This window comes from Lepeophtheirus salmonis, chromosome 13, assembly GCF_016086655.4.
Source record: "Lepeophtheirus salmonis chromosome 13, UVic_Lsal_1.4, whole genome shotgun sequence".
Classification (NCBI taxonomy): Eukaryota; Metazoa; Arthropoda; class Copepoda; order Siphonostomatoida; family Caligidae; genus Lepeophtheirus; species Lepeophtheirus salmonis.
Genome location: NC_052143.2, coordinates 12,927,549 through 12,942,041, shown reverse-complemented (window position 1 = coordinate 12,942,041; position 14,493 = coordinate 12,927,549). Strand labels below are relative to the sequence as shown.

At 34.5% G+C, this 14,493-nt stretch overlaps 1 protein-coding gene across 2 annotated transcripts; it reads left to right on the top strand.

The window, feature by feature from the left end:
- Positions 1–991: 991 nt before the first annotated feature.
- Positions 992–4,303, top strand: LOC121128227 (uncharacterized). Of its 2 annotated transcripts, none has more exons than XM_040723799.2 (2): positions 992–1,517; positions 3,102–4,303. In XM_040723799.2, the coding sequence occupies exons 1-2, from the start codon at positions 1,346–1,348 to the stop codon at positions 3,728–3,730; spliced, it is 801 nt and encodes a 266-aa protein (XP_040579733.1). In that variant the 5' UTR covers positions 992–1,345; the 3' UTR covers positions 3,731–4,303. The 2 variants fall into 2 exon arrangements, with proteins under 2 accessions (XP_040579733.1, XP_040579735.1); XM_040723801.2 differs by having other exon boundaries at positions 992–1,511; positions 3,102–3,932.
- Positions 4,304–14,493: the final 10,190 nt, after the last annotated feature.

The window sequence follows — 14,493 nt, the reverse complement described above, 5'->3', positions numbered from 1 at the left end:
CCTACTCATTTGAAAATACCGGATTGGTAAATTTCCATTGAAATTTTTGCAAACTTTCCAACCCCTTTGCAACTCTAGTTTTAGTATTGATTGTCCGAAGGACCATAAGTCTTAAGCAACGATTCCAAGGACTTATAGGACCGATCCTAAGACTGTACTATTGATATGACGTTACTTGGACTCACGACTCGACTAATACTCGATTTTTCACTGAAGTAGCTTTTAGTTTGTATTTAAATACATCTTTATAAGATGACCTTAGACTGTACAAAATCAATAAAATGAGAAATTTTGTATTTAATATATATTAGACAATACAACCCAATATTACATAGACAAATTTTAGTCAGTTATGGGCTTTGTATTTTAATTTCTAGAAGTTGATATACTCAATAATATTAACTATACTATTTAGTAATTTGTTCCCAACCGGGGCTCCTCGGAACCCTCAGTGATGAAAAGACTAGGGTTCACTTGTCTAAACCCTTAATATAAGACTATTTTTGGCTCCTTTCAAATACATAAAATCTATTCATTTCTAATTATAAGATGAAGAAATTATGTTTTGTACAAAAGATATTCTGGCATTTATTTTAAATCTAGGAGGTTGCGAGACTCTTGTATTTTAACAGTGAAAAAAAGTACTTAAAAATTTTAGCAAGGAAATCCCCATGGGTTGAGTCTCACTTTATGGTCTATGGAGTCTCTTTGTTTTGAGACAAAGGGGAAACAAGTGTACAGTGCAAGTAGATATTATTCTAAAATCCTGGTCATATTTGTTAAACTATATACCAAAAGAGACGCCAAAAGGGAAACTCCAAAGAATAATGTTTTTTCCTTTGTTAATAATAATATGTACTCGCATAGTAACAAAGAAGAAGAATAACAAAAAGGACGCCATGTTTTTATTCCTCATGCACTCTCTTTTCTCTTTCTTTCTTTCTCTCCCTCCCTCTCTATCAGAACTCAGCTTTTCTTCTTTTGTTATTCACTTCCCTCCCCTACACGGGGCATGTTCAACGATGATGAATCAAAAATCGATTTTAATGATTATTATATATATTTAAGAGCTTAAACTTCCTAGCTTTTGTGAATGAATTCAATATCACGTTTCTATTTTAAGGATTTAAAAACTATGAAGTTAGCTAAAAGTGTTTTTTTTAGTAGCTAATGAGTTGATAAGAGGGCAGTAAAGACAAATCTCCGCACGCGGAGAGAAGCGTAGCAGAGAAGTTTCCATTTTTATGGGCGCATTCGCTCTCCTATACTTCAGTACTCGTTGGAGCGTATGAGCGAAGCGTAATTACATATTTTTTGGCTCGAGAGTATCAATTATTAATATATTATGATTGACGAGGAATTGGACATGAATCATGATGACTACGACGAACAATTGGTCAAGGAAATAAAAAAATATAGGCTTCTCTGGGATACAAATCACAAAGACTATAAGGATGCTAATAAAAAAATTCACACTTGGAAAATAATTGCCCTTAAATTGAACAAGCCAGGTGGGGGTAAGTTATTTTCACTTATAATATATTTTATTTTGAACTATTTTTATCTAAATGTATGTAAATTAGACAGTCCCGTATTTGAGACTATATCTTTTTTCAATTGCTCCGATCCCTTTTCTTTTGCCTATTTATGAAATAACGAGATTTCCAAAGTTGATGGTAATTTAATAGATTTTTGAAAAGGTTCTGGCAATTTTTTTTGTCTCAAAATGACCGCATAGATCAGACACTACAAACTTATATATTGGCTTTGCTCCATCATATTCTGAAATGAGAAATAACTCAAATAAGGCTAATATAGAAATTTTTGTTAAATAACTTAAAAAATGAGATGGTTCAAGAGTAGTAAAATGTGGTGTTTTTTTGTATTGTTTATTTATTTAGAGCTTCAAGAACCGTTACAAAAACGTAGCATATTCAAATGAACTTTGGGGACCTTATTTTTTTCAAAAATTTAGAGCAGAAAAGAGTTGGACCAATCAGAAATCAAATATAAGCTCAAAAACGGGACAGTCTAAATTCATATACATACAAGAGGGGGGTAGAGGGTATTCAACATTTGTAACTTGCATTTTTTTAAATCGTTATTTTGGCACTATTTGATTTTCCAAGGTGACCTTTTTTATTCTAACATTGTCTAAATATACAATGCTATCGGGTGGTTAATTGAAATCTGAACACATATTAAGTCAAAAATTAAGGAAACATTAGGGATATAAATTAATTTATATTTAGGTATATTAGAGCATAAATAATTAGTTACGCAACAAAACGAACTTGAGTTCTCTAGCTTACGTACAAGTCGAGACAATAATACTTGAACGTGATCGATAAATTTCAATTCGCGCACTCCAAGTAGTTTGGGGCCTCCAGGACACCATCTACGCCGTTACTAAGTAAGAAAAATTGGAGAGAAAGAAGGGCTCTTTCAAAAAGGCCTAACTAAACGGATGATATGAAGAAAACTGCCTAGACCAATCCCATGTAAAGAATCTCATGGTTTCACGCCAGATTGTCGAGAGATCTATAAAAAAACAGTTGGATAGAGCCTAGTGAGGGTGAAGATACATCTTTTGACACCATCAATGAAAGAAACTCATCTCCTCCGTTGCAGGACTCTTTTTTGACTCCTCAACAGCCTGATGCCAACCCCTCAACTACACCTTTTGGTTGCATGCTGTGGGGAAGGCCTGCAGTGTCATCCAAACAACGTGGCCCTTAAAGCCACTGTCACCCACCTTTGGGAGGCCAGGACAGGATTACATCTGGAGTAGGTGCCACCCTTTTGGCGCCCCTGAAATCCCTCATTGCCCATAAGGGCGGTTACATTAATTATTAAGAAAGCTCAGACTCACAATCTATTTATAGTATTAATTTTGTGGAAATTCTATTGTTACTAATAAATTATATGTTGCTGAAGTTTAAAATTCAAATTTTAATGGACCACTAGGTACTTGTCCGAAAATATAATGAATATTTATAAGTCCCTCATAATTGGGGGGGGAGGGGGCGAGCAATTGTCCCATGAGTTTAATGTATGCTTTCAAATTATATTTTATTATATAATATTTTTTATTTAAATAGCTAAAGAATTAAAACGCAGATGGAAGAATCTTCGTGATGGGCTTGTTAGATCAATCCGTAAAAACGCCGAAGCCTCACAAATTTCCAAGTCTGAGATGAAAGTATCCAAATGCAAACTTTTCGACGAGCTTCTCTTTCTCAAGGACTTTATCTCTTATCGCCCTACACCCATTGAAATTCCCTTTGGCTGTGGTACCCAAAGATCACCAGAAGTCTATAAAAGCGTGGACATTGAGACCCACGTTATAACGGAGCAGGAAACCTTCGATACTACCATCATCAGGTTCGAAAAGGATGTTGATAAAATTAACCATGATAGATTTGTTGGAGGCGAAGGCTCAGAAGAGTGCGAGTCTATTAAGCGACTTAAAATGCCAAATAATTCTGGTTCAAGTAGTCTCTCTTCAGTGAATAATAGTGTCCTTAAGCCGAACGAGGATTCTCTTTCTGTCACTGCTTCCAGTTCTGGAGAAATTGAGAATGAGATTACTAAAAGTAGTAATTGGCACTTTTGTCAGAGCTTAGTGGATGTCCTTGACTCTTTACCTAAGAAGAAAAATCGAATGGCGAAAATTAAAATTCAAGAGATTCTTATGAAGCTGGAGTTTGATGAGGAAGATCAGAATTAGTTGTCAGAGGCCTAGTGTTTTAATTTGATGGAAACGTAAAATTATTTAATTAATATGTAGATAGTTTATATTTAATTAAAGAGCTTATACTCGTTTCATCATACCGAGTGATCTATTAAAATCTGAACACTTTGAATTTTAAATTCAGCAAAATATAATTTATGAATTAACAATAAAATTTCAACAAAGTTTATAGTATAAATAGATGTGTGTCTGAGTATTTTTAATCTGTTAATCATTAATGTAGCTACCGTTAGTGGCAATGATGGTGTTTTGGTCGAAGGAGAAGGACTGGCACCTTTTGCGGATTTTGTCCTGTGTCATGGTGTACTAGTGCTGGCTGACAGTGGCTTTGAGGATCTCGGCGTTGCCTTCTCCTCTGTTGTGTATCACCATTGTTTTATTAATTTTTTATTAATATGAAGTAACGATTATTTTTAGCCATATTAGAAAAAATGTACCTTTTTAGCGGTAGTATCTACTTGTATGTGTATTTTTTATCGTAGTTTTATGTATATCCTTTTAAAGAGTCATCTCTGGCAAATATAAATTAGTGTATGATTGTACCCCTAATCCAATCCTATAATTAATTAGCTCTTCCTCGAGTGTCTTACTTCAATACTTAGGTATCGTTCTTGGAACACTAAAAGTGGCGACAAAGATGGCAAAATTATTACATAGGCTCTCACTCGCAGAGCTGATATGTGAATGTTCCCGGTTATAACGTGAAAGTGAGGACGAAATGAGGGGAAATATGATATTGAGCTCATGGCATTGTTGAGAGATTATATTGTGTCCTCTCAATACTCTACGCGATCCGGTGCAGAAGGGATCCTAGGCAGTTTTGAGAAATATATGGGGCAATTGATCCGTATTCTCAGATACTTCACAGATAGGGGAGCCCGGCTTGGATCGGGAGAATGGACGGACGAATATGTAGAGGAAATGATGGAGGGGTTGTGCGAAAAAATATATATTATTAAAGTGTTTTTCTACTTTACACAAATGTTTGGTTTTTAAAATGATTCTTCTTTATTCTTTTGTTAACATAGCCTATCTACGATCAACCGGAATTTCATAAAGGGAGGGATATATGAGCTCTCGCTCATCAACACTCTCTCCTTTTTTTCATCTCCTTCATTTTTCTTACGTCGGAGGAAAGGGGAATGATAAATTGTGTGTGTAATATTTATATTAATGTATATTAGTTGATGTTGTAATAATTGTGTTGTTGAGGGGGTTAGCATCAGGGTTGTAGGTGGACCAAAAATTGATAAAAAAATTCAAAAGAGTTTTGCTACGGAGAGATGCGGTTCTCTCATTGTTGGAGTCAAAAGTGGGCTCTCCAGCCTCAGAAGGCTCTTTCCATCCTCTTTTTTGGTAGTTCTCTGGACATTCTGGTATGAAACCACGAGATCTCTTGCATAGGCCCTCATGGACTTGGAAGGATTGCCCTGGGCTGTTTTCTTTAACTCCCCCGGGTCTAGTTTGGCCTTTTTTGACAGAGCCCTTCTTCATTTGCAATGTTTTAGACTAGGTAAATGAATATATAGTGGTCCTAGAGACGCCCTGCTGGTTGGAAATTCGTTGATCACATTCAACTGTCATTTTGTCGATTTGTACGTAAGCTAGAGAGCTCAAATTTGTCTTGTTTTGTAACTAATTGTGTATACTTTAACATATCAAAACAAGAATTAATTTCAATCACTCAACCTTCATTTATTATTGAATTAGTAAGTGTTCAAATTTCAATGGACTACCTGGTATGAGTAGAATTGTAAAAAAAAATGTTTTGTGTCGACTCAAATGGTGACGAGATTAATTTTCAAATTTAAAATATCCTGAGACAATGCCATATGTAATACGTCAATTCAAAACCAAACTAAAATGATTTTTCTCAAAATAGAGTCTAGATTACATTTTTATTCTTCGAAAAATGATTTTTTTGTTATTGGTCTCATGTAGATCCCCTAATTTTTGTGCATTTTCAGTATGTGTCAAGATTCGAATAAACTATATGCGCTAGTAAGTTAAAATTAATTTTGTTTGGTATGTTAGTGAGCATTCCAAAGTACACATCAGTGATCCAACATATTTTGTTTTCTCAAACTCTTTTTATTATTCTTTCATTCTTGAGGAGAGAACACATATGAAATGTTAAAACTATTGAGTATTTACGTTTGAGTGTCCCCATGAAAAGGGCAATGGAAAAAAAGTAACACTTAGCATATCTTCTATATTGTTAAAGTAACATTTGTCTTATAGCCGACGCCTAATTACTCGGGCCAATGCCGGATTCTAACTCTAGTTTAATCCAATATATATATTAGGTTAAGTAAAAAGTTCTCAGCGTTTTTCGCTAGATGTCTTTGATGGCTTATACCTCACAATTAATACATTCTATAAAAAATCTTGAAGTATTCTTAAAGGTTAAGCATTCACTTAAAAAAAGTTCTGTTACAGTTTTGTGTTTGGTGGAGCCTGTTGTGTGTTACAGCGTTCCAAAATAAAATTTAAAAAAAAGTGGAAATTTATGTTTGCGACTTTTTGCTGAAAAGTAACTATATCGATCTATTTTTGAAGCATATAGTGACTGGATATGAACCATGGGTCACATACAATAACAGCAGCTGAAAAAGATTGTTGTCAAGGAACGTTGAAGCGACTCAAACGATCGCCAAGCTCGGATTAACCGCCAAGAAGTTTATGTTTTTTGTGTGGTGGGATTGGAAAGGAATCATCCTCTATGATCTGCTCCGATCGGGTAAAAAACTTAATTTGGACTTATATTGTCAACGACTGGCTAGATTGAAGCATGTGATCTACCAAAAGTGACCAGAATTGGCCAATAGAAAATGTGTTGTATTCCATCAAGACAACACCAGGCCACACACTTATTTAACGACGTGCCAGAAACTCTGAGAGCTTGGATGGGAGGTTCTATCACACCCGCCGTATAGTCTAGACATATCATCAAGCGAGTATTAGCTGTAAAATTTATTTTATGGTATAAAACTAGCCTCCACAGTGGCATGTAAAAATGAGCTGGAGACGAAGACTTCTTGAATCGCAGAATTATTAAATTGCCTTCAAAATAGACATAAGTGATCCTACAAAACAGCACACTTTCTATCTAAATCGGATAATCCTAATTATGTTAATTTTTATTGTCAAAATAAAGCGATAAAAGGCTCATAACTTTTTACCTCACTTTTTATGTATGTTACCCACAAAGAGGGCGCTGTCAAAACTCTTTTCAGAATGTGCCCTTTTTTTAAAACAACAATACTGTCACCCCACTTTGCGGATTTTTTTTTTTTTTGTGTGTTTGCTGATACCTTATTAGATGTTTTCATAAGTTTTCAAGGGTTTTTTAACATACCAAAAAAAGCTTAGAGTGTATAATTCTACATAAGAGACACATTTGAAAATTATTATATCAATCCATTACACAATGTCATTCATTTTTCATTAATAAAAACTGCTGAGAGTCACATATTGATTTATGATGATGACTAGATTATCATTCATTATTGTGTCAATACATGAAACAAGGTCGCATTTGATTGTCAAGAGATTGTAATCATTTGGAGCTTATATATAATTTTAGTGTTGTGTTGACTTGTGTCGAACATAATTAAGCCGTTAAAGATTCACTCGAATCCATAAATTAAATTTACTTAATCGGTGGGTCAAGAAGTCCCGAGGCTAACATATAAATAACACTACCATTACAAAATGCATATTATTTCCGGAAAGATCCGTTCTTGATGTGTCAAAATTTCAAGATAATCTGATCATTTGTTTACAAATTACAGTGACGTTACTTTTTTTATTTCGAAAAATATGGAAAAAACTGAATTGTGTATTTTGATAAAGCATTACTTTTTGATGGGAAAAAATACATTCACAACAAAAACTTGGTTTGATGAGTACTATCTGGGCTCTGCTTCATCGAAAACAACAGTGGAACGTTAGTTTTCTGACTTCAAACGTGGCCGAACAAACAACAGTGATGCTGAACTCTCTGGACGTCCAAATGAGGTGGTTATACCGGAAAACATGAAAAAAGTCCACAAAATGATTTTGGCAAACCGTAAAATGAAGTTGAATGATATAGCTGACATCTTAAAGATATCGAAAGACAGTTGTTCACCATTTTGCATGTACATTTGACCATGAGAAAAGCTGATTTCCAAATGGGTACTGCTTTTGCTCACAGTGGACCAAAAGCAACAACGTGTCGATGATTCTGAGAGCTGTTTAACCGGAATGAAAAGTATTTTTTTATGTGTTATGTGACAATAGATGATATTTGGTTCCACCACTACACACCAGAGTCAAATCGATCGTCAGCTGAGTGGACAACATCTGGAGAAAGCGATCCAAAGTGAGCAAAAACGTATAGGTCAGCTGGTAAGGCTTTCACCTCTGCTTTTTTGGTGTGCTCAAGGTATTTTGTCTATTGACTACCTTGATAAAGGAAGAAATATTAATAGCGAATATTATATGGTATTATTGGTGTGTTTGAAGGAAGAAAATGGAGGAAAAACAGCCCCAAATAAAGAAGAAAAAAGTGCTGTTTCAACAAGACCATTGTCTTGTTGAAACAGCACTGTGTCACAAGTCACTAAAAACAATGGCAAAAATGCACGAATTGCGCTTCGAATTGCTGCTGCACCCACTGTATTTTCCGGATTTGGCCCCCAGCAACTACTAGCTCTGCTCAGACCTCAAAAAAGGCTTCAGGGAAAAAGATATGGATTGAACGATGAGGTGATTGCCGAAACTGAAGCCTATTTTGAGGGACTTGACAAATCATACTATAAAAAAGGCATCCAAATATTTAAGAAGTGCTGGACTGATTTTATCACTCTTGAAGGAAACTATCTTGAAAATTAAAATCGAATTTTGAAAAATAAACTTTGTTTTATTTGTCACCCTCGGACCTTATTGACCCCCCGGATTTTAGTCCCTCAAAAATAAAAGAATAGTGATAACTTCTTTAGAAAATAACAAAAATATTGTTAATGTTACAAATGCAATATCTCTCGCACGCGTTTAAGGTCATATTTTCTACAACACTAAGGCATTCCATTTGGGAACTTTTTAAAACTATCTGCTTAATACAAGCAAGTAGCTGAGTGAAGAGAATATTTGTATATATACTTTAATAAAGCCAGGTTTGTCTGTATGCCTGAAAACTATCACAGTGTGCACTGTATATAGAGCTCCCTGATTTATATCATAAACATATTTTGGTCGAATAAATAAAAATGTAGTCGTATTAATGAAATAATGCAGGCGTGTGTACATATAGCATGGAACGTGCATACAAGATCACTGTATATAGTGACCCTTCATGTATATTATATACATATTTTTGATCTAATAAATAACAATGTAGTCGTATTAATGAAATATTGCAGGCGTGCGTGTATAGTATCGAATATGAATCTCTGATTCTGTTTGTTTTTGTCATTGCTCTCTTAGACTTAGACTTTGTAAGCGATCACTCAATCGCTCAAAAAATTGCTCATTCTGACCTTGGGGGGGAGGGGAATCGCTCATTTTCGTCTTTTTGGTGTGAAAATGGTTCCTTTTTCTAGTCTGGTAGGAAATAAATAAAGAAAATTAGGATTCTAGTTAGATTCTTTGAGGATATTTTTAGAGGGAAAATCCACCTGCAGAACCTTCGTTCATAAGGTGGGAAAATAATAGAAAAAATCAACCCACTTTTTGGAGGAAAAACCATGTATTTGATAGAATCAAGATTATGAAGACATGATTGGATTTGTGAGGGAGCTAGATTCTGACATAAGCCTATGAAAGGGTGGAGGAAATTTGGCGAGAAATTGATTATTGAACTTTGCAACATAGGATACATATTTTTGCACAAAATTGCGAAATCCTGATCTTCCATCTATGCAAAAGGTTAGACGAATAATCAGTGATGGTGATGATGAGATGCCTCATCATCACCTGTAGATTTACTTGTGGATATCGCCAACATAAAATTTGCTCCAACTACTAATGTGGACGTTGAAGGGTCTATTATCATGTTAAAAGCTACCAATACTGATCAAAGGCAAAAATTAATGTATCGAAATATTTATAAATCTTGATTTGCCGATAAAATATAGCCAAATTTATCAATAAATTATTTAACATTTTTTTTATTATATACCAATAGCTCATTTTTGATATTTTCAGTGCTCTTTTTCCAAATTTTATGACTCTTTATTTCTTACTCATTTTGGCCCAAAAAATCACTCAAAAATCTTAAGCCAACTTATACATATATATCATAATTTAAATGCATTGTTAGTATATTCTAAAATTTGAAAACAAAACATAAACGCTGGTATGTAGAAATGAATTAAATCTCGCAGGTGTTTTGAACGTTGCAGTTTGGGAGTTATCTTCTATATTAACAAAGCGAATTTTTACTTTCCCCCGAAAACTTATTACGCCGGGCAATACCCGGTTCTTACCTTTAGTGATTAATTAAAGGAGGGAAAATGAGAGGGAGTTTAAAAATTTACTCATCTTCATAATTTGTACAATTTACTTGTACTAGTAATTTTATGTGCAAATGGCGCTGTCGGCTTACAACTCTACAAACCTTTTTTCAAAAATATCGTTTTCGGTCTAATGGAACGCCGACCTTTTGTGCATACAAGCCCACTAATGTTGTGTTGGTCCTTATTCAGCACCGAGGACCGCGGTTTAGTCCAAGAAATGTGCAATAATCTTAATACATATTTCATATATCTTATTCCTCATAATAAACCATCAATATTTTTATGAAAAATTTCAAGGACCGACAGTTAAGGACCGGTCCAAAGAACCGGGCCCAATGACCGATAGGACCTGTCCTATGAATGGAATGGACAGAATAAATACGAACCGACACAACACTAGATCCTACAATGGATACACATTTTTCCTTTTTCTCAGAAAACGTTTCCTTGCGAAGAATACCCAAGAACAGCTGCACCGGAATGTAAGAATTATTCTGTGGGAGTAGGGGTTGTTGGCATTTTTTGACCATTTTGACACAATATTTTTGATTTTTCATAAATGGGAAAAACTTTTTAGAATTAGAAATGAGAAATTGAAATAAAATATTAAATAATGCTTTCACATTTAAAATTCTTTATGACAGCAAAATAATTATATAAGTTGGATACGATATAAATTTTAACTTGGCTTAAGTGTTGGGGGGGGGATGGAGTTCAATAGCTCCTTGGCCCAAATGGTTCCTTCCCCACGCTCAAAGAATCACATTATAAATTGTGATTAATGATAAAATCACTTTTTGATAGCAACGTTAAGAATATTGAAGTATCATTTGATGTGGTTTAATTCGACTCATCATTTTAATCGATAATTTTTTCAGTCAACACAACACTACATAATTATATTTAAGCAAGAAAGTCACCGTGTATAAACGTATTCTTAGAATAGAAGTCACAACAAATTCTCTATACTGGAACATCATATCAGACTATGTACTTATTGGAAGCATATATACCGGGTGGAATTTAAAATTGACAAAATGATGCAGTTCAAAATTCTGAGGTTATTAGAAGATAATTATACAAAATCCGTTGCTGTATAGATTCTTAGGTAAAAACTAAGAAGTGTTGTCATGTTCCTATCTCTAGTAGTAAATATCTAAGATTGTTACTCTTAACCATTGCTTCAAAAAATTATTAAAACATCCTTTAATATAAGTATTAAAAAGATACTTATATTTGTTGATTTTTTTAGGCAATTCGATTATTTTTATTGATATAACAATAAAATTTCCTCAAAAGTGAGGGAACTAATGACCCCTACGGTTCCGGTGACACTTGCCTCAGCCCATACTGGTAATGAAGTGCAAGAATAGCGCAAAGAAAATTTTAGTATCATCATCGTTAGAGGGTAAAAATTTCCACAAATAGTATTGTCTAATGAAAAAATAAAATACTATTTTATGTATTAATACAATTTGTTATATCGAATTTCCTTCTAAATTGGCTTCTCTGTGACGTCATCAAAATAGCCAGTTAACAAACACAAATAAATCTCTTATCGACAGACCTTATATATAGTCACCTTGACTCAAATGGGCCTATTAAAGAAAAAAAATTAATTTGTATTTTCTTATTGTCCCGATATATTGTTCAATCTTGTTTTTATATTGACGCACCACACATATCCTTCCTTAGAAGCAAATAAACAGAATATGAATATATTATAATCTCCTTATCAAAATGCATAAATTAGTTAGAAGTCCAATAACTATAAGTGGATCATTATATTTAATTAATATTAGAGCATTGAAAACTGTATCATAATTATGTAATATTGTTCTCATTGACATCAATTTCTTACATTAGTAACAAGACAGGGTATTTAGTTACATTGAATTAAATGTAGGGTAGAAGGGGACAGTTAGAAGGGGTCTCGAAGACTTAAAAGGAAAAACCATAGATAGCTGGAATGGGCATTCACGTGGAAGTACAAATTTGGCCTCAATAGAGGCTCATGAAAATTGGTTGGTCCGATTTTTTGCCAATAGAGACAAGGGCTTCAACAAAAGGGCATTATGAAGTTGGATTATCGTAAGCAACAAGTTATCGAACAGAACGGGGCATGCCTGCCTGAAATTGGGTGATAGTAACAATTCTTATAAAGCATTGAAATAAAGCAAAAAATACATTAATTTTTTCCCAACTTTTTAATATATAAACAGTTTTTCAATGGGAACGCTCACATTTTACGTTGATAGGTTTCGAAAACGACGTCATATTTGTGATTGGTTCTTTGACAGCTGTACTAAAAAATAATTTTAGTTTTATCATGAAGCAGTACACACTCGAGCAACGCTTGCAAATTATTAAATTGTATTACAAAAGTGGTGAGTCTTTGATCCAAACTTTAAGAGCGATAACGCCAATTTATGGTCAACGTAATCGACCTGCAAAATCAACAATTCAACGTTTGGTGAAAAAATTTGAGTCTACATACACGCTACATAATGTTCCTGTGCCATTGAGACAAAGAAATTCACGAAGTGTAAAAACTATTGCTGCCGCAAGCGCATCAATTCAAAATGACCCAAATTTGTCTCTTACGCGCCGTTCTCAACCGTTGGGCATCTCTGTGACATCGTTCTGGCGAATTTTGCGAAAAGATATTGGCCTACACCCGTATAAAATCAAGTTAACACAAGAACTGAAGCCGCTTGATCACTTCAAACATCGGGAATTCGTAAAATGGGCTGAAGGAAAATTCGAAAATGATACTGATTTTCAACGTAACATCATCTTAAGCGATGAGGCACATTTTTGGCTTAATGGCTTTGTTGACAAGCAAAATATGCACTATTGGACTGGAAAAACCCCACACGTGATTCATGAGGCACCATTACATCCCCAAAAAATTACTGTTTGGTGTGGATTGCATGTTGGCGGTGTCATTGGGCCGTACTTTTTTGTGGACGATGACAATCACTACGTTACTGTGAATGGAAATCGTTACCGCGCCATGATAACCGATTTTTTTTGGCCTGAACTGGAAGATATGGACTTGGACGATATGTGGTTTCAACAAGACAGCAAATGTTACAATCGATTTATTGAAGAGTAAGCTTGGTGAGCTTCTTATCTCCAGAAATGGACCAGTCAATTGGCCGCCTCGCTCATTTGATTTAACGCTTATAGACTATTTTATTTGGAGTCATGTGAAAGCCCTGGTCTACACCAATAATCTGTTGACGTTACAAGAGCTTAGAACAAATATTCAACACGAAATTGCTGCAGTTTCAGCCAATTTATGCGGAAAAGTAGTTGAAAATTGGGTTCAACGATTTGACTTCGTAAAACGTGCACGTTTTGGTCATTCAAACAAAATCGAATTTTATTTATAAAATAACTTGAATGTATTTTAACGGCAAATAAAGAAATTGTCGATATCTCAAACCGTTTTCGTTTTATTTAAAAAAAAGTGTGAGCGCTGTTAATGAAAAACCCTATACTTACAAAATACCTAGGATTGCTCAGAGTTATTAGGCGTCGATGATCTTTGCTTCAATAGTATTTAGCTATGTACTCCCCTTTTCTGTATTAATGTGACATGCAGAGCTTTAGATAGCCAGCTTCTTATTTTTTTGTTTTGTTTTTTATTATTATTTTAAACTTATTCATAAACTGGCGGTAGTACCGGGGATTGCCCGGTGTAATTAGTATGGGATATATGACAAGTTTTACTGTGATAATAAATAGTGATGGGACGATTAATCAGCATCCGGAAAATGATGTTTAATTTGCGTTTCCAATCCTTATTTATTAGTGGTATTTAACTATTTATAACTTTTAGCCCCCTCTAACGATATCAATGGGTTTTTTGTAAAGAGATTTTTGACTATCCTGAATGCTCTTTCCGTTTGTTCATTGGATTGAGGTTGGAAAGGCGGGGCCAATGAGAAAGTCACTCCTCCACATTAAAACAGTTTTGATCTGAATGACGAGTTTGTGAATTATGGACTATTGACGAGTGGATGACTTTACAAAACCCAAAATGAGTAAACCGTTTAAAGAGTTGCCTCAGCATAGCTAGCGTTTAAGTATCTTTCATATACCCCCCCCCCCCTCTATCCATTTTGATCTTGATTCACCATGATTAAATGCCCAATGCATATTGCTTATGTCAATGAGCAAAGTCCAGCTCGGAAAATAACCAGATCTGCGAATAACTCTTTTGCATGAAGG

Bases quoted from the DNA above. Each gene is read 5' to 3' on its own strand.
- LOC121128227 (XM_040723799.2), top strand. From the start codon at position 1,346: ATGATTGACGAGGAATTGGACATGAATCATGATGACTACGACGAACAA. The intron at 1,518-3,101 runs GTAAGTTATTTT...TTATTTAAATAG, and splicing joins ATTGAACAAGCCAGGTGGGG to CTAAAGAATTAAAACGCAGA.